Raw genomic sequence first — 19,624 nt, forward strand, 5'->3', positions numbered from 1 at the left:
ATCCCGGGAGTTCGGTGGAATGCCGTATTTGCTCCACGGGTGAACGAACTCAATACAAGAGAGGCTCGAATCTCACCGGCCCGACCTCCTTCCCCCGGGTCGGTCACCAGCCAGCACCAGGTCTACCCAAGGCCAACTAGGTCCTCGTCCCAGGTGACGCTGTCTGCGACCACAGAACAAGTCACTAAACCGCTCCGAACTCCAGCCCTCACCACTACAAAATAGAGACGTGAAAGGCGGCCTCTGCGCCGCATCCCAGCGCATCTCAGGCCTAGCGGACCTGAACTTAGGCCGGCGTTTCCCGGATACCCGGGACAAACCCTACTGCGATTTAAGACTTTCCCGCTCTGCGCCCCCGCGAGGGGCGTGGCCAAGGCAGGGCCCGAATCCGCTTGCATTCCTGGAGCCAGAGTGCGCAGGCGCAGAGTCCTGGTGGCGTCAGAGACTCGCCGGCTCACCTTCCCGTCAACGTCGCTCTAGGCTGACGCAGGTGCAAGCCGGCAAAATGGCGGCGGTGGGAGCGGGCCGTCTAAGGCGGGCCGCGTCCGCCTTGCTGCTCCGCAGTCCGCGCCTGCCAGCCCGAGAGCTGTCAGCTCCGGCCCGGCTGTATCACAAGAAGGTACGGGCGGGCCATGGGGTGCGCGGGCCGCCGAAAGAACCGAGGCGACCACACTCCGGGCGGGCCCCTAGGCTGGGGGAAGCGGCCGGCTCCCCTGTCCCCCGGTACCCGGATAACGGCAACCGCGAGGGGGGCGGCGACCGCCACGGACCCTGCCGCTATCCACGGCCTCGTGGTGCTAACTGGTAACCTTCCGGCAACCCGGGAGGGAGGGTCCCTTTATTCCTGTCACCCCGGGTCCAGGTACATTTCGCCGGCGCCATCGCCCCGCGGCCCCGGCTAAATGCGCCTGGACCGGCCTGGCCGGCCACGGCCCCTCCCTGGGCCTGTTCCCCCACTCTCGTGTGAAAGCGGGGTTCAGCCGTCTGTCCCCTGCGAGAGATAAGGCGCAGTGCCTGGCACACATTTCGCCCCATGTGGACACCCTGTGTGGCGTTGTGATGGTTTTAAGGGCGCAGAGCCCCTGAGAGGGGTCATACATAAAACAACAAGCAAGAAGTTTGGGGTTTCCAGGTGGGAACAAGAGTGATAGGTACGTAGTTTGTGGCCCTTTGCCTTCTGGGGCCGTTAAAGTCCTTAGATGGGAAATTCACTTCGGCAACAACTAAAAATAACATAACATCAGCTAGAAGTAAAAACTACAGCTGGCATGTTGTGACTGCCTGAGAGAGGTAGATCCGTGGCCGGATGTGGAGCGGGAAGCTCGTTGCTGATAGGTGGGCAAACCCCAGGGTTATTAAAGCCTTGCGTGTGTCGGTTTTCATAGTGTTTATTCCGTCCGGTGTGTTTTGTTGACCTCAGACAGAGCCGAAGGAGCTTGGACTGCCGGGCCTTGAACACCAGGGGGTGCTGCAGTGCTGCAATGGCGCTGTTCCCTAGAATTGCTTGTTTTGTAACAGTCACCTTGAAGCTTCTAAGAAAGCCTTCCATTCCTGTGACACACTGACTCTTGGAATTCTTTAGATAATTATTCCCTGCTGAGAATGGATTTGATCTGGAAATAACACAAATGGTATTGCAGCCAAATCTGGTGATGTGGGTGTTTAAAAGTCAAGTGGTTGTCTCTGTTGGAAGCTCTGAACTTAGACATGACTTCACTGATGGTGTGAGGTTTGGGTTTGGTGGTGTTGTTTGGCCCCAATCTTCAGAAGCGCTTCCAGTATCTGAAGTAGATGGAAAGGAGGTACAGAAAGAGTTAGGGGTCTCTGCCAGGTACGTAGTCTTCCCTGCTCTACCAGGTTCAGGGTGTTGACTAATCATAAATTGTCTTCACCCTGTGGTTTCAGGTTGTGGATCATTATGAAAATCCTAGAAACGTGGGCTCCCTCGACAAGACATCTAAAAACGTCGGCACAGGCTTGGTGGGTGCTCCAGCATGTGGTGACGTCATGAAATTACAGGTGCAGCCCGTTCATGTGTTCCTCTTCAGTGTCAGTAACAGTGGCCCCTCTCCCCCTGTGCTTCCCAGTGGTCTTGCACTTAAAGCATTTCATTACATCTCTTGGCTCTCTTCCCCTGAGGCAGAATGAGTCAGTGTTAGACAGGAGCCTGGGGTCAAGGCCCAGCTCTCCTGCTGCTGTAGCCTTTATGCTGGCTTCTCAGTTACAATTCCTCCTTCAAAGAAAAACTCCAAGCAGAACAAGATAAACAGGACCTCTCTTAGACTGGAAGTGATGGAAGGTAGAAAAGAACGCTTTGTATAAACCAGAACTGTCTCCTTTATAATGCGCAGGCAGCTCACTGGAGGTCTTCATACCCGTCTTGAACAATAGAAATAAGGCAGGAGGGAACTCTTAATTGTACTTTGGTGCCCAAGAGAAAAGGACTCACCAGAGCCCTTGCTTGCAGGCTCTCCCAGATTGCCCCAGCAGTCGTGAGGAGCCATCCTCAGAATTCACCCAAACAACAGCTGGGTCACAATCAAATCAAAATGTGGGGGAGGGGTGTTATTTTCCATCCTATCTTGCCTGTTTGGGTTCTAGGTTTCATTTCTCATCACTGAGCTCTTTGGAATAAAGCAGCAGAATTGAATGCATAATTTTTAGTGTGAACAGCCAGCCCAGAGTTCATGTAGGTGAGCTGCGCGCACACAGGTGCCAGGCTCCTGACTTCCAGGGGCGGCCCCAGGAGCCGCCACTTAACCTTTATCTTCCTTCTAGATTCAAGTGGACGAAAACGGCAAGATTGTGGATGCCAGGTTTAAAACATTTGGCTGTGGTTCTGCAATTGCCTCTAGCTCCTTAGCCACGGAATGGGTGAAAGGGAAGACGGTAAGGTTGCTCACAAGGGTGATGGAGTTAAATGGCCTTATTATCAGCCTCACTGCCTCTCTCAGAGCCTTTTGAGAAAAGCATCAACCTAAAAGGTCAAGTCAGGAGGACTGCAAGTTCAAAGCCAGCCTGGGCTCCATATCAGTATCCTATCTCAAAAAGAAAAATAGGAGCTGGGCACCAGTAGCTCACGCCTGTAATCCTAGCTATTCAGGAGGCTGAGATCTGAGGATCACAGTTGGAAGCCAGCTAGAGCAGGAAAGTCCCTGAGACTCTTATCTCCAATTAACCACCAGAAAATCACAAGTGGTACTGTGGCTCAAAGTGGAAAGCCTTGAGTGAAAGAGCTTAGGGACAGTGTCCAGGCCCTGAGTTCAAGCACCACAGCCAACAAAAGAAAAATAGTAACCATGACTTCTTAAAAATATTGGTCAAAATACCTGTTTTAATTTCTCCCTACTCAGATGGGTTATGTTTTTTTCCCTTTAAAACTTTTTTTTTCCTCAGGGCTGGGAATGTGGCTTAGAGGTAGAGTGCTTGCCTTAGCACCACATAAACAGAAAAATCTGGGAGTGACGACATGGCTCAAATAGTAGAGTGCTAGCCTTGAGCAAAAAGAAGCCAGGGACAGTGCTCAGGCCCTGAGTCCAAGCCCCAGGACTGGCACAAAAAAAAAAAAACTTTTTTTTCTCTCATCAGAGATTATGGACCGGCTTGTCAGATGTCGCTGAGGCTCTTGATGGGTCATGTTCATTTGTTTAGGGGGTTGGGTGGTATTTTGCCACATACACAGGAAAATGATCCTAATGTGTCCCTCTGACAAAACAGAATAGAAAAGAAACCCTGGCATTCTCTAAGTTGTTGATATTCTTGAACTTTCTTGGGAGTCTTAAGTCTGGCCCATGTGAGAGGTAGCCTCTGCCACGTACCCCTCTTCCCTGTCTCCTCTTCCCCCTGTCTCTCAGGTGGATGAAGCCTTGACCATCAAAAACACGGATATTGCCAAGGAGCTCTGCCTGCCCCCTGTGAAACTGCACTGCTCCAGTGAGTGCCCTCTCATGCTACCGGCAGGGGCCCTGGCAGAGACATGACTCATGGGTCCTATTTGATCATGTGGCCTTTGTAACATATATCACTGGGAGAGAATTAGCACTCATGGTGTTAGTCCTTGTAGCCATCTGCAGGGCAGAGCCCCATGGTATCAAGCCAAAGACTCAGAGTCCTGCTGGGAGGTGGGGTGTGCCAGGCTGACTCACTGACATCCCCTGGTGGTGGCCCATGACCCCCCCCTTCTCGAGGGGAGGGTTTAGGTAAAGGTACCCCATCACACAGCTGATAAGGAGGGGAGGCCTCAAGCCCAGTGTGGACATGAGTCCACGTCCCCACAACTGATGAGAACTGGCATTTCTTCTGCCCCTGCTCAGGGTCTTCTCCCTGTCCCAGCAGGAACAGCAGGACCATCAGGTTGTTGAGGAGAGACAGTATGTCCCAAGAGGCTGCAGAGCTAGCCAAAGCCCCAGCCCCAACATGTCCCCAAAGCCACCTGCAGCTGGCCCGCTCACCCAGCACCCAGCTAGGCTGCTTCTCTGTTAGGCCCTGGCACAGAGGTACCCCGGTTCACAAGGAACCTCTTCCTGGGCCACATCCCTAGTGTTTAAGCCCAGGCTGTCTTTCCTCTGTTCCTTTCAGTGCTGGCAGAAGACGCAATCAAAGCTGCCTTGGCTGATTACAAACTGAAACAGGAAGGCAAAGGAGAGACAGAGAAGAAATGAGCCAGTCAGGCAGCCAACCCCCTGCCCACCCACCTAGATGCACACCTACCCAGATGCACACCGGAAGCTGAGACGCACACAATACCTTTCATGCACATTGTGACTGACACTGGCAAAATACACCACTCAATTATTCTGAATCCCGTTGTTTCTTTCAGCCCACTCTGGTTGCCTTAATGCACTTAGTAAATATTTTGAATTTCTGTATATGGGTTCAGAACTGACATCAGTACTGGAGTCATGAGTTTTGATAACCTGAAAAGTGCATAAATATTTAATCTAACCTCAATCTATTTGGGGGAAGGATTATCCGCAGAATGCCTTCGTTTGATTGTTTGATAGGACTAGTTGATGTACATAGAACAGATCTGCATATATATATTCACACATATAATAAAAGAATGTAATGTAAGATGGCGGCTTCTGTCCCTTGCATCCCTCACTCACCTCCAAGTGCTGCCCCCGCCCCCCCAGGTGACCCTGGCGACCTGCATAGCTTTCCTGGAAGAGTTTCACACCGATGGTGGAAGGCAGAAGTCACTCTACTGCTAAGCTGCTGACACAGTCCTGAAGGTTTTTGTTGTCATTTCACCAGTGTGTGTGCAATCTCCAAAACACTGGCTGAGGTGACGCCACAAACCTGGGGACCAAACGCCAGGACCCCCTAGAGGAGGGGGAATGCAGAAGCACAGGTCTGGGTGGGCGGTGGTGGTGCCCCAACTTGAGAGCCAAGCCGCCACCAGGAGGAAGCAGCCTACTGTTTCTGAAATTTCTTTAGCCTTCATGGCTGCCTCTGACCCACAACCACATGTTCTAGTAAGTCTGCTGCCGAAGCCCTGGCATTCCAAGTGCCCACATCAGATCACCGAAGGAGGATATTTCCCAGTGAAACTAATGGAGTGAACTTCAAAAGTGGGTTTGTGTGTTCCGGCAGTGGCTTTTTGTTCAAGCACAAGCTTCTAAAATATACCTCCTTTGTTTAAAAAATACTTCGTTTCTTTAATGCTCTGAGTTCTGGTTGAGGAGCGGTGGACTTCAAAGGCCACTGTCCCGGCGGGTGGGACCACAGACCAAGGCAGCTCAGAGTCTCAAATTAGAAGCTTGGGTGGACCCATGGCAAATTGTCCTGCATGGTGTCCCCACTTTGTAATTCACAGGCCCGCCCTCCATGCTGGGCCGTCTGTCCGTGGCATGTGGCAGCACCACAAGTCCCCACTTTGCCTTGTCATTTGAGAAAGAGACATTTCTGTCATGCCCAATGTTCCCTGAAAGTTGGATTGAATTCTCCAGTGCGGTCTATGACCTGCCCACCCCTCCCACACCCTGGTGCTAGGGCAGCTGAGAGAAAGGGCTATTTTTCTTTAACTTAGATTAGACTAACCTTTTTCTGGGCAGGTCCAGTTTGGGCCACACAAGGGCCACAGGTGCCTTTCACGCAGCTCAAAATGGGATTTTTGAAGTCACCAAGGGGCGTCTTAGCACCTCTGTGGCCCCTCCCATGGGCGGTCTGGTCAGATGGGCTGAGTCAGTGGAGCCCTCAGCTCTGTTCTGTGTCAGGCCCTGCCATTTCGAATCTGTGTTTCTCATGGCCCCCCTCTGAGACCGACAAAATTTCAAACTAGGGCTCCCGCTCAGGGCTAAGGAACAGATCCTTCTGCCCCTTCCCACACGACAGAACACAAGTCCAGCCTCACTCTAAACCTGTCATAAAGGAAGGGAGCCCTTCCTCATACCCCAACCATGGACCCCTTCAATCTGACCCTCATCCCCAGAGGGGTGGGTGGTTTATGGGAAGATGGACAGACAAGAAACATGTTCACAGAGATGAAATAACTGCCCTGCACATGCAGCTAGGGTGGAACTCCCACTGAGATTGCTCGGCCCACCTCCCACCCCTTCAAGCCACCACCCCCCTCTCATTTCACCTTTCCCAATTGTTCCTGGATTTACGATCACATCAAAATGCATGGCTTTAGAGGCCCACATGCAGCAGTGTTGTATACAAACTCTCTGTCTCAATGTTTAGTTTTCTTTGAGCCAGGCGTCACTGGCTCACCCCCGTAATCCTAGCTACTCAGGAGGAAGAGATCCAGAGGACTATGGTTTGAAGCCAGCAGGGCAGAAGAGAACACAAGACTTCACTTTTAATTAGGAAAAATCCAGGCTGGTGGTGTGGATCAAAGTGGTAAAGCACCAGCTATGAATGAAAAAACTGGGTAAGGGTAAGGCCGTGAGTTCAGGTCCAGTACAAAACAAAACAACAACAACAAATATATATTATATATATATGTACATATATATATATATGAGAGGTATCGAGCAAGGCTCTATTTAGGAATTTATATTTTCTCATCTGCCCACAATACTAACTACTCTGAATATCCCATCTGACAGACCAGGGAAGGAAACGGTAAAGCGATGCGTCCAAGGTCAAGGCAAGCAGGAGGTGGTGGTGGTGGCAGACGGGGACAGAGCAGAGCCCCATGCTCTCCTCCCTGCTGTCCTGCCTCCCTCCTGCAGTGATATTGTGCCTCTGAGCACTGGTGGTGGCTAGAAACCATTATTTTTTTTTTTGTTTGTTTGTTTTTTTGGCCAGTCCTGGGCCTTGGACTCAGGGCCTGAGCACTGTCCCTGGCTTCTTCCCGCTCAAGGCTAGCACTCCGCCACTTGAGCCACAGCGCCACTTCTGGCCGTTTTCTGTATATGTGGTGCTGGGGAATCGAACCTAGGGCCTCGTGTATCCGAGGCAGGCACTCTTGCCACTAGGCTATATCCCCAGCCCTAGAAACCATTATTGCTACACTGCTACTGAACAACAGTCCAGGGAGTCTTCAGCGGGGAACACACCCATGGCCTGGCCACACCCGTCTCAGAGACACCCAGAGTGACTAGTGCCACACATTCCTTCACAAGCCTACTTGCTCCCTGACACCATGGAGCGCAGCTGTTCGCCAGGTCCAGTCTTAAAGATTGTCACACACTGGTCTGAGAATATGGCCTAGTGGCAAGAGTGCCTGCCTCATATACTTGAAGCCCTGGGTTCGATTCCTCAGCACTACATATATAGAAAAGGCCAGAAGTGGCGCTATGGCTCAAGTGGCAAGTGCTAGCCTTGAGCAAAAGGAAGCCCGGGTAGTGCTCAGGCCCTGAGTCCAAGGCCCAGGACTTGCCCCCCCCAAAAAAAGGATTCACACACACACACACACACACACACCCTGCCCCAGGGCCCCCCCCCCCCCCACACACACCCTGCCCCAGGCCTCACTCCAGAGAAACCCAGCTCCCAGAAGAGTCGCAAGAGGCTCCTGGTGAGGACAGCAAATTTCCAGGTGCCTCAGGAGCCTCTGTTCAGTGTGTCAAAGCAAGGCTCAGTTGAAACACAAGCCATCCCCACTGCCCCCCTACAACAGAGACTGAGGACAATAGGGAATTTTGGGTAGGAGTTTGGGAGTTCATGTTCTAGTCCCAGCTCTTCCATGATGGCAAGTATTTAACCTCTCTAAATCTCATTTTCCCTTTCTGAAGTCATAACGGTAGCTCCTAAGTCATGGGATTTTTGTGAGAATGCAGTTAAATATTAACTATGAAGTGAAAAAAGCATAGTGTCAAGAATGTGGTGAGTGTCCAGTAAATGTCAGTTATCACCACCACCACACCACCATCACCATCACCATCTTAACACCATCATCACCACTGGTGTTACAGTTCAATTCTTCAAAAAAAAACCCTGAGATGGAGATTTCTATACTGAGCATTCTCATGAGGGGGCTCCTGGGACCCACCAGGCCCATGGAAGAGGACTTCAGCAGCAGGATTGGGTAGAGGGGGATTGGGTAGAGGGGTAGCAGTGGGGCCTGGTAAGAATCTAGGTCCACTTGGCAGGCAGTGCTCAGCTTGCCATTCCCCTGTGTTGCCTGGACCTCTTTCCCATAGAGTCTGTACAGCCCAACTCTTGTTAGGGTTGGAACTTCATCTTTTCACTCTCTCACAGGGGAGCTGAAGGCAATGCTCTTCACCAATAAGGAACTGAGGCTGGTGCTGTCTACCAATGAGAAGCTGAGGCTGGTGCTCTCCACCAATGAGGAGCAGAGGCTGGTGCTCCCACCCATGACTAAGTCCCTGGAGTCCCAGGCATCCAATGGGCTTGCTGCTGAGGACAAAGGGCGTGGGGGAAGCACCTCACATAGCCCCACTGGCCCTGGAGCCCCAGAATCCTGCTCACTTTCCCACAGCAGCAGGGCCCCTAGGGGACCATCCCTCATCACGACCCAGAGGTGCTGATCCTCTCCTACCCCCAGGGTCTGGATCTCCCCACTGCTTTCAAGGGAGGACAATCCACTAGTTAGAGTCCTTTCCTGTTCCAGCTGAGCTGAGGGCCTCCGGGGAGGGAGGCTGGCTGGGAGTGGCCTGTGCCACCACCATGTAGTGGCCAGGAGTGGACATGGGCTCTTTTGCTTTCTTCATCAGACCACCCAAGAGGGGTTGTTTGTAGGACTACATGGAGAAAGTGCCCAGTCAGCTAAGTGTGAGACATTTACCAAATAATGCCTCTCCACAGAGCCAGGGAGACAGACTTACACCCAGCAACAGCTCCCCTCCAACCCTCCCACCCTAGGATCCCACCTCACCTGCTCACCTCTTGGGCCTCTCTGTCCTCCCTCCCTCAAACTCACCCAGCTCATTCTGCCTCCAGACATTTGCACTTGCTGCTCCCACTGCCCAGAGCCCTCTTCCTCAGGACTCACAAGGCTTCCTCCTCTCCAATTGGATGTCTTATAAATATCTCCCAGGTGGGCTCATGAGGTACAGGTCCTGCAGCCACTCTACATTCACAGAGCATGTATGTGTTGTTCAGGGAGCGAGCACTCCAGAGGTGCCCACTGAGTCCCAGGAGCCCGGATAATGTAGGGGCCTTCCTCTCCCCTCCCCCCATTCCTTCTCGCCAGTGACCCCCACCCACAGTCAGAGGCCCAGGAAAACCAGGCAGCAGGTGCTCATCCTAACTTCCCTCCCTCAGTCTATCCCCCTCCTTGTTCCTCTCCGGGTCTGCAAAATGAGAACCTGGATCCCAGGCGGCTTTTTCCCTTCCAGCTCAAACAAAAAGATTCCATAAACTTGGGTTGTTTCTCCTTTTACCCAACAACCAGCCGGGCCCAGACTATGATCCACTCCAGCAGCCTGGCCCTTCTCCCCTCCCCAGAAACGTTCCTCCCCCTCGCCTGTCCTGCGGAGGAATGCAACACTTCGAGATCCCCTCCTTCCCGTCTGTCCTGGCCACCAGCACATTAACCCAACCTCAGAATGTCTCCGGCTCAATCTGGAACAACTGGGGGGTGGGGGGGGGAAGCAGGGTACCCCCCCTGGGACGGGTGTACCGGAAACAGCAGCTGAAGCAGGCTGGCAAAAGCGCTGACACAGCATTGAGGAGCAGCAGCTCCAGAGCTTCCTCGCCCAGCCCGGCCTTCTGGGCAGCGCTGCACTGGGCAGTGTGGGCACCTGAGCCAGGAGGGGACATAGGAAGGTCAGAGAGACCTGGGAGGGAGGCAGAGGAGGGGAAGAGGGGGAGGATCCCTGCCTGAGTGGGTTTGAATCAGCATCCCATGGCGGCTGAAGTGATACAAACCCATGCTCTAAGACCAGGAAAAAAACACCTTTCCCACTGAAGGACCTGAGCCCAGACGGCAGACATCTCCTGGCAACGCTGCCATGGTATTCTCTTTCCTCCGGGAGCAAAGAAAGGGTGCTCACCTCATCACTAATCCACTAGGAAGACTTCTGACCTTCACCTCCGACCCCATGACCTTCACCTCTGCTTCTGCCACCTGTTTCCATTACCACCATCATCTCCTCCTCCTTCATCATGAGCTCTACTTCCTCCTCCATTCTTTCCTCCTCCTCCATCATCATGTCTGCCTTTTCCCCATTATCACCTCCTCCTATTCCTTCTGCTCTTCCTCCGTCATCTCTTCCTTCTCCTCCTCCATCATTAGCTCCACATCCTCCTCCATCATCTCCTCCTCCTCCATCATCTCTTCCTTCTCCATCTCCTCCTCCCTCCTTTCCACAGGCACCACCCCATTGTCAGCACATCCACCATCCTCTCTCACTCCATCACCACAGTCCCTCAGTACTGAATGAGACATGGTCACCACAGCCCTAAGAGCATCCCAGAACATGAGAGGGGAACAGCAGAAAGGGAGGGAGGAGACGGCCGCTTCCTCTTGCCTTCTCTTTTGCTTGGTATGGTAGACAAGGCCCCACCACAGAGTTACATCTTTGGCCTTGGTATTTAGAGTCAGGGTGTGTCTGTGTAGCCCAGACCAGCCTCAAACTGACCACGGTCCCCTAGGCTTCAGCCCCCTGTGTGCTGGGTGCACAGACGTGCACCACCTCTCCCAGCCTGGCAGCTGATCCTTGAGTAAGGATTAGACAGTCAGGTGGCGGAGTCAGAGAGCTGCCTTGCTTGATCGTGAGCCTTCTGCACAGCTTCAGGACTTGAATGAAGGACTCCAGTGGCTCTGTATACCCCCAGACCCTCGGGCCCCAGGCCTCTGCCCACTCCCCAAGGACACAGCTCTGTGCCCACGAGCCTCTGTGTGAGGCTCCCAGATGAATGAGTCGGCACCAAGGACGCCATGCTCACACCATGCCAAGAACAGACAGGCACTGACCCCGTCCTTCACACGAAAGGGCTCCCGAAGGGACCAGCGGCCTCCCCAGAGAGGCAAGGATGCGGGACCGAGCATGAGCCAGTGGCTCCTGGCCGAGACTGTGTGAGTGCGCTGTGCCCTGCCAGCCAGAGCCACACACACACACGGAAACTCCTGGGGACACAGGCCCCAAGCTCTGTCACCAGAGCCCCCAAGCACAGCCAGCCCCCTCCAGCTGCCCAGGGAAGCGGGGTGCTGGGCCGGCACCTCAGAAAGCAGCTAACATAGGGGTGAAGATGGACCAGGCCACCAGCACCCTAGAACACACCACAGCCCCACCAGCATCCCCAGGGCCCCCTGCAGCCAGGCACAGGTGCTTCCAGGTCAAAGGGCAAGGATATTGACAGCTTTTCTAGGTGTACCATGGCAGCCTCTGAAGGCCGACATTTGTCTTCCACTCCAGGCTGCTCAAAACCACACACCGCACACTCAGATCTGGACCAGCAAAAACAAAAATGTCCTTATCTTAGAAGAGGTCATGGGAAGAATTCAAGTGTTGCCTGGCCCTGCGCCGTGACTCATGCCTGTAATGCTAGCTGCTCCAGTGGCTGAGAACAAAACCATGGTGGACAAAGGCCAGCTTACTGCATGAGACTCCATGTCAACCAATAAGCCAAGCATGGTGGTTCACACTTGTCATCTCAGCTATGGGAGAAGCATGAACAGGTGGATCATAGTACAGGCCAACCAGGGCTTAAGGGTGAGACTTTATTTTTAAAAAAAAATAACCAAACTGAAAAGGGCTGGGGTATGGTTCAAGTGGTAAAGCACCTGCAATATCACATGCAAGGCTCTGAGTTCAGACCAAAGTACCACCAAAAAGAAAAGGAGTATTGATAACATGGCGAGCTCAGTGGTTCTGTCAGAAGTCTGTGCGAGCCGGCGATGAGAAAACTGGTCTTTGGGGGCTGGGAATGTGGCTTAGTGCTTGCCTAGCATGCATGAAGCCCTGGGTTCCATTCCTCAGCACCACATATATAGAAAAGGCCAGAAGTGGTGCTGTGGCTCAAGTGGCAGAGTGCTAGCTTTGAGCAAAAAGAAGCCAGGGAGGCTGGGGATATAGCCTAGTGGCAAGAGTGCCTGCCTCGGATACACGAGGCCCTAGGTTCAATTCCCCAGCACCACATATACAGAAAACAGCCAGAAGCGGCGCTGTGGCTCAAGTGGCAGAGTGCTAGCCTTGAGCGGGAAGAAGCCAGGGACAGTGCTCAGGCCCAGAGTCCAAGGCCCAGGACTGGCCAAAAAAAAAGCCAGGGACAGTCATCAGGCCCTGAGTTCAAGCCCCAGGACTGGCCAAAAACACAAAACAAAAACCAGAAAACTGGTCTTTGATGCAGCCTTCTAGATGTAGGTTAGATAAAAGAGGGGACTTCCAGGGCATGCTAGAGACGAGAGGGGCAACTTGCTTGCCCTCCCATTCTCCCCGCCCCCCAGCTCCATCTTAAACAGTGGGAAGCCTGAGGCCTGGGCTGGATTTCAGGCAGCAGGCGGGGCTCAAGGCCTGCCAGGGCCTTGCTGAAGAGACACAAGGCTACTGTTTCCTCCTAAATCTAAATGCAGTTCTTGCACAGGAAGGGCTGGGGAGACGCCTTCCTGACCTCTCTTCCTCCTTTAGGGCATCCCAGACAGAACACCCCTTCCACTTCCCCATTTTAAGAGAGCGCCCCTCCTCACCCCACTAGAAAGACAGGAATTGTGGCACACACCTGTAGTCCCAGCACTAGGGAAATGGAAGTAGGAGGAAGGATCTGGAGTTGAATCCAAGGCCCGGATTACATAGTGAGGCCTTGTCTCAACCCTCCTCCTCAGAGAGAAAGAGAGAGAGAGAGAGAAAGAGAGAGAGAGAGAGACTCACTAGAAAACCATCTGATCCTCTCTCTCATCTCGAGCACACTCAGGAAGTCCTTTCTTCTATCTAGTCTACATCAAGCAGGCTGGGTCAGAGCCATCCTCAGGTGCTCTGCCAGGACCAACACCTGCTCAGGAAACTCCCAGCTCCCCATTTTCATCTGTGCAGAGTCCCTGCGGGAGGTGGGGGGCAGGTGGCCCAGCTTCCGGACCCCATGTGACATTGGGGACCAAGCCCAGGCCACGGGTGTTGACAGGCACAGCTGGTCACCTACTGCCACTGAGGGCGGCCACTCAGAGCTCGCCCTTCCGCAGGACGGGGTAAGCCACTGCAGCTTGTGGGGGTGCTGGCCCACCGCGGCTCTAGCGTGTGGCCTTCCCCCCCGTGGCGAGGGGCACTGATGGCGGCCGCTGATTGTGAGCGTACGGGAAGGCCCTGACCCTGACAGGAGGCAGATGGTGGTCAAAGCCCCTTTAGGCCCCTTCCGCCCTGCAAAGCACATGGGACCCGCTGCCACTAGCCGATCTGCGGGCCCTGGAGAAGTCTGAGGGCCCTGGCCCTCTACCCTGAGGTGTCATTCATTTGTTCGTTCATTCATTCCTTACTCCAGCTGGTGCAGAACAATGGCTAGAAGCCAAGGGCCCCCAAAGTTTCAAAGCTCAGCACAGACACGACCTGGTTGTGCGATCCTAGCCCAGTCTTGACCTCTCTGAGCGCCTCATCTTCCTCCTGGCAGCATCAGCTCTCTCTCATCTGGGGATCTGGGCAAAGCAGGTGCGTGGTGCTATGCCTGCCACGCCACGCCCCGCGCTCAGGTATGGAAGCCGGCACCGGTGGCTCACGCCTGTCATCCCAGCTACTCAGGAGGCTGAGATACAAAGGTCACGACTCAAAGCCAGCCCAGGCAGCAAAGTCTGTCAGACTCTTATCTCCAATTATCCAGCAAGAAAGCCAATAGTGGAGCTGTGGTTCAAGTGGTAGAGCACCAACCTTGAAGGGAAAAAAAGCTCAGAGACAGTACCCAGGCCTTGAGTTCAAGCCCCAATACCGGTACAGAAAAGGGCAGGAACACAAAAGGGGGATTGGAGCACAAAGGAAGGACACAGAAAGGTGGAGTGGAGGGGGTGCTGAAGGGTGCTCCTCGTAGTCCAGCCTTGTACAGGGGCGAAGAGAAGAATGTCCACCCTCTCCCCCAGCAATTCAGGCCTCCCCACCCTCCATTTGAGAAACCAGCCTGAGAGGAGCTCTGTGTGCCCTTCTCAGCAACCATTGAGCACCACTGAGTAACGAGCTCCTAGCCCTGGCACCAGCCTCCAAGGGCCCTGGCTGTGTACACCCAAGCATCAATTTCCCCAGCATCAGCCATCTTGACCCAGACAACAGCAGTGCCCTGGCTGGGGGGTGGGGGAGGAAGATGAGGGAACAGCTGAGCTGTGACCTCTAACCCCATGGGGGAGGCGTGACATGGGACAGGTCTCTCTTTTCCCCCCACCCAACCTTTCACACCACGCAGGAGTCCCAGAACTCCCCTGGCTGTAGCCTCTAGTCTGACTTCCCAAGCATTTCCAGAACCTTCTTTCCTGCACTAAAGAATGACTGATGACTCTAGGATCGCTGATCTGATGGAGCCTCTAAACATGGCCTCTAAAAGAACCTGCTCTTTGGACACAGAAATTTCCCAGCACGCCACACTACCCTGCACATCTGCCTGCTGGGTTTGCACTCCTGAGCCACAAAGCATTCTGGGGCATCCTCCAGTGTCCTGCCTTCTCCCCAGCATGCTCTGCTGTCCCCAGTCGGCAATCCTGTGCAACCCAGGCCCTCCTCTGCCTCCTTAGCCTCTGCCTGGAGCCTGGCTCCCAGCTCCCTAAGGGAGAAGCCACTGGGGCCCAGGGTGCCCCAGGCATCCCCCAGGCCCCAGGGAGTGATGGACTTGGCAGCTGCCACTGGCATCACTGCCCCAAGAGACGCGGATTTACAAGCTGGGCTATTTTCCACTCTGCAGCTGCTGCCATAAACCCGGGGCAGCCCTGGGGATAGGAAGCAGCTGCAAAGCACCCTCCTGGCCCCCCAGAGCCAGCGCCAAGCCCCCTGCTATTTCTAAGCAGCCAGAGGAATCCTGAGGCAGAACCCTGTTGTCCCCTCCTGGCATGCATTCATGCATCTGCCTATCCATCCATGCATCCATCACCCATCCATGCATCCACCCACCCACACATCCATCCACCCATTCATCTATCCATCCACCCACCTACACATCCACACACCCATCCATCCACCCTCCCATACATCCATCCATCTATCCATCCGCCCACCCACACATCCACACACCCATCCATCCACCTAACTACCCATCCATTCACCCATCTACCCATCCATCTATCCACCCATCCACCTATCCTATCCCTCTAGCCAACCACCTACCAATCCAGCCACCTGTCCATTCATTCCTCATTGAAGTTGAGCCCACTGGAGAAGATAGATACCAGGGCCAGGCTCCCAACTGCACCTCTCTGGCCTCAGTTTCCTCCTCTGGAACACAAATGACAGACTCGCCCTTCTGAGTTGGCAGTGGGTTCATGTTGTCAAGTGTGTGGAGCAAGGCCTGGCACTAGGTCCAGGCACATACAAGGGGCAAATAGGGGCTGTTGGAGAAGGAACCCCACGGGAAGACAAGACATCGAGGGCAGAAGCTGAGGCTGTGGGAGTTACTCTGACACTGGGAGAAAGGAAGGTGGAACAGTGTGATAGGCAGCTAGAAAAGCTCAGATGATACAAGCTCAGATGACCCCGGAGCTCAACTCAGGCCACTCCCCACTGGCCTCAGGGGACACAGCTTCCCTTACCCCCCCCCAAGGCAGCGCACTCCACATCCTCCCGAGGACCAATGGGGCACTGGACACCCCCACCCCCAGCTCTCTAGTGTCCTGGGTTTGTCACAGGCAGAGTCATGCAGATGAGTGCCCGAGTCCCTACAGGGGCTCAGGAGCAAGGGGCAAGAGTCAGAAACATGGGTTGACTTGGCCAGAGCCACACAGCATCCCGGCATTGGTCTAGGACTCTTCCTGAGGTTCTCCACAGGAGCTGGGCTGAGCCAAGAAAGGAGGGCCGGTTCCCAGGCTGAGGCAGACAGAGGCAGACAGAGGCCATTGTGTGTTATGAAACCCAAGCCGGGCCCCCTCTGGCTGCTGTGAGGTTGTGAGAGGAGAGGGCTGCTGCTGGCATGGCCTCCCCGCCCCCCGCCTCCCCCCCCCCCCCCCGCCCCGGGGGACCTCACACAGGCTCCAGCCTCACATCTGGATCCCAGCTGTCGCCCAGGACACGGGACGAGGGGAGGGACTGCCACAAAAACTTGCCATCCAAGGCAAGAAGAAGCCTGCCCACAGGGCGCAGAGCGAAGAGACAGGCACTGTCCTAGCACCCTGCGCGGCTGGGCCCCAGAGACGTCCGTCAGAGACATCCTCGACTGCTCCGTCCTGGAAGGCCGCCCTGCGCCAGGGCCACAGCCCATCACAGAGCGGGAGGAGATCTGTCCCCTCCACTTTTAGGGCTCACTTGATGGGCTCCTCCCCCCACCCCACCCCCCACACACCCAAAAACCAGTGCAACCCAAGCCAAATTAAGATTTATTATGCTGGCATGTTACATCTCTCCACCTGGGGAACTATGTGGAGGTTATGGGGCAGGGGGCTGGGAAGAGTTCCTCAGAGACACCCCCAGAGAGGACGGAGGCCAAGCCCCCCTGTCGAAGAGCAATGTGGCCTTCAGGCCATGTCTGTGAGCAGAGGACAGAATATGGAGGGGCTAAATGCTGCCCCAGCCCGCGTGGAGGCATCGACAAGGAAAGCTCAAGTCCTGTGCCCACCCCCATAGCTGTAGTGAGACAAGAAATAGCCCCGAATCTCTACACCCCAACTCAAAACCAGCTTAGAAGCGAGGGAGAGGCGCCATCAGGAAATGAAGCACAGTGCTCTCCAAAGTGGGAGCTGCACGATTTGACTCTGTAGCTGTAGGAAAAATTAAAAAGGAAAAATAAAAACAACTTGGGAAGGGGTGAGCCAGACTCGATGCAGCAGAAGCATTTGGGTAGTGATTGTAGGGGGTGCAGGGGTCTCTCAGGATGAGTGGGGGTCTCTCAGGTGAAGCTGCCAAGGAAAGTGAGGTAGCATTTCCTCAGATCCTTTGATGTTAGCAGCTTGCTTCCGCGGGGAGGGGGCCCACTGAACCCTTTGGGGGAACGCCTCATGGTATTTGCTGGCACCTTCCAGAAACTTCTTAATGCCTCTGAGCCGCAGGAAGATGTTGCAGGTTGGGGAGACACGGAACTGGTCCCTTTGGGTTCCGAGAGCAGAAGCTCCTGGCCGTCCACTTCCTCCGCCACCCCGTGACATGTGGCGCACAGACACTGTGGGCTCCCCTGGGGGCACCCCATCCCCTATGGGTGCCGGGGGAGCACCTGGGGATCTCAGGGGCATTCCCAGGTGCTGACTTCCAGGGAGACTTCTGGGGTGCAGCAGAGTCCAGCGCCCGAGCGCCCTGGAGGACGGTGGATGGTCCAGGAAGGGGTGTCAGGACATGGTCAGAACTGGAGACCTCTCACTCGAGGAGGTAACCGCGGGGTGAGGGGAGGGGAAGGTCCCCACAATCAAGGCCCCAGCTCTTAGACACTGGGGGAGACAGTACTGCAGGCACAGGGGCTTCCCGGGGGACCCGCTGGTCCCTGGGTCTCCTGGGCTGAGGAGGAGGTTTCTGGATCCTCATGGCCCTCGCCAGCTGCCAGAGCTCCCTCAGCTGAGCACCTCTCCTCTGGGACCTCTGACTTCTCCCCCGAGGACCCAGCGGCTGGGGCTTCCCGGGCCTCCTCCTGGCTGCTGTGGGCACTGCCCCGCGCCAGCCTGGCACCCTCCCCACTGGCCGGGGCTGCCCTGACAGGCGACTTGAGGTTCTGGGTGGCAGCCAGGATGTCAGCCTGGAGCTTCTGGGAGGAATCGAAGGCCTCCTCCGGCCGGCTGTCGGGGGCTCTGTCGGGGACCTCGCTGAAGGCCCGGGGGCCCCCGGCTCGGTCGCTCTGGTCCACATACTTCTTCTTGGGGAAGGAGGACGGGTAGTAGGCGGTGGCCTTGTGCTTCTGGCGCGTGATGACGGCGGCACAGACGATGAACATGAGCAGGAAGGCCAGCGAGCCCACCACGGCGATGAGCATGGCGTACTGGCGGAAGAAGTCCACGAGCCCCTCGAGGAGGGTGGTGGGGGGTGCCGGGCCTTCCCAGGGCGTGGGCTGGGGTCTCAGCGAGGATGTGGGGCCCAGGGCTGGGGTCCTGGGTGGTGGGAGGCTCGGGGAGGAGGCTGATGAGGCCTCAGCCTCCCCGCTGCCCCCCAGGTCCTCCAGAAAAGGAGCGGGCAGGGACACGGAGTGGGGGGCCGCAGGGCCTGGGGCTCAGGAGCAGCAGAGCTAGGAGGAGGCCGGGGACCATGATGACCCCCCCTCAGAACCTGCAGGGAAATGAGGGAGGGAGAAGTCAGCCCCAGAAACATGGCTGCCCAGACCCGCCCCACCCCAGGAACAGAAGAGGCCCCAGAAAGTCTCTTCCTTCCTGGGGCTGAACCCCATGGTACAGTGGGCCCCACTTGTTCACACAGAGGAGGCCACCTACTCCCCGTTTCCCTCGGTGCACCATCATCGCACATGGACTGACATGGCTGAATCAGTCATACTTATGGCACACTTTCATGGCTTAGTGTGTCCTGAGGTGTTGGGTCTGTTGGTTTTTTTAACCAGGGATTTCTCACTGGATCCTGAAAACAACCTAAGGAGGAGACCTAGGTTATCTCCATTCTCCAGGTGGGGAAACTGAGGCTGGGAGGGCCAGAAAGAGCTGTGGTTTGGGTGGCATGCAGAGGAGGTGTGGTGTGGCTTAGGGAGGTGCTGTGTCGGTAGCTGAGGGAATGAGGGGGGCCCACCCCGGGGAGTCCCTGACCCCAGGAGCCATCTTGGTTCCACTGCCCCCTTCTGAGAGCTCAGACTTCCTCAACCCCCTCCTACCAGCTCTGCCTCATTATCCAAAAGGCTCTACATCTCTGAGTCCTCCTTGGAAGCTTGGAAGCGCATTTCCCCCATCGCTGACCATACCTCACCCTGAGGGCCCAAGCAAGGCGGCGAGGGCCCACAGGGGCCCCTCATGTCCCCCTCATGTCCAAGGCTCCCCTCCCCCATGCTGGGTCCCCAGAGAGCCCCAGCCCATGAGCAAACTGCACACTGCCCAAGTTCATGGCGGAGCATGGGTTCTAAAGCTCTAGCTCTCCCAGCCCAAGAGGGTGGGGTCCTGGGGTCAGTGTCCCCAGGCAGCCTTCCCAGCCCAGCGGGAGGCCCCAGTCCCCAAAGCTGCCCAGGGCTCCAAGCTCTG

At 55.3% G+C, this 19,624-nt stretch overlaps 2 protein-coding genes across 2 annotated transcripts; one reads left to right on the forward strand and one right to left on the reverse strand.

Annotated features, from left to right (window-relative positions):
- Positions 1 to 463: 463 nt before the first annotated feature.
- Positions 464 to 5,077, forward strand: Iscu (iron-sulfur cluster assembly enzyme). The gene is made up of 5 exons (XM_048342765.1): positions 464 to 619; positions 1,906 to 2,019; positions 2,779 to 2,889; positions 3,855 to 3,933; positions 4,579 to 5,077. Exons 1-5 carry the CDS (start codon positions 506 to 508, stop codon positions 4,659 to 4,661), a joined length of 501 nt encoding a protein of 166 aa, XP_048198722.1. The 5' UTR covers positions 464 to 505; the 3' UTR covers positions 4,662 to 5,077.
- An 11,757-nt stretch (positions 5,078 to 16,834) lies between these two features.
- Positions 16,835 to 18,697, reverse strand: Tmem119 (transmembrane protein 119). Its single transcript, XM_048342766.1, is given in 2 exon segments — positions 16,835 to 18,658; positions 18,660 to 18,697. Coding segments are annotated over 2 exon segments (813 nt in total). The 5' UTR covers positions 18,695 to 18,697; the 3' UTR covers positions 16,835 to 17,880.
- Between the last annotated feature and the right edge of the window lie 927 nt (positions 18,698 to 19,624).

The sequence above is a fragment of the Perognathus longimembris genome, chromosome 3 (assembly GCF_023159225.1).
Source record: "Perognathus longimembris pacificus isolate PPM17 chromosome 3, ASM2315922v1, whole genome shotgun sequence".
Lineage (NCBI taxonomy): Eukaryota > Metazoa > Chordata > Mammalia > Rodentia > Heteromyidae > Perognathus > Perognathus longimembris.

Bases quoted from the DNA above. Each gene is read 5' to 3' on its own strand.
- Iscu (XM_048342765.1), top strand. From the start codon at position 506: ATGGCGGCGGTGGGAGCGGGCCGTCTAAGGCGGGCCGCGTCCGCCTTG. The intron at 620-1,905 runs GTACGGGCGGGC...CTGTGGTTTCAG, and splicing joins CCCGGCTGTATCACAAGAAG to GTTGTGGATCATTATGAAAA. The intron at 2,890-3,854 runs GTAAGGTTGCTC...CCTGTCTCTCAG, and splicing joins AATGGGTGAAAGGGAAGACG to GTGGATGAAGCCTTGACCAT.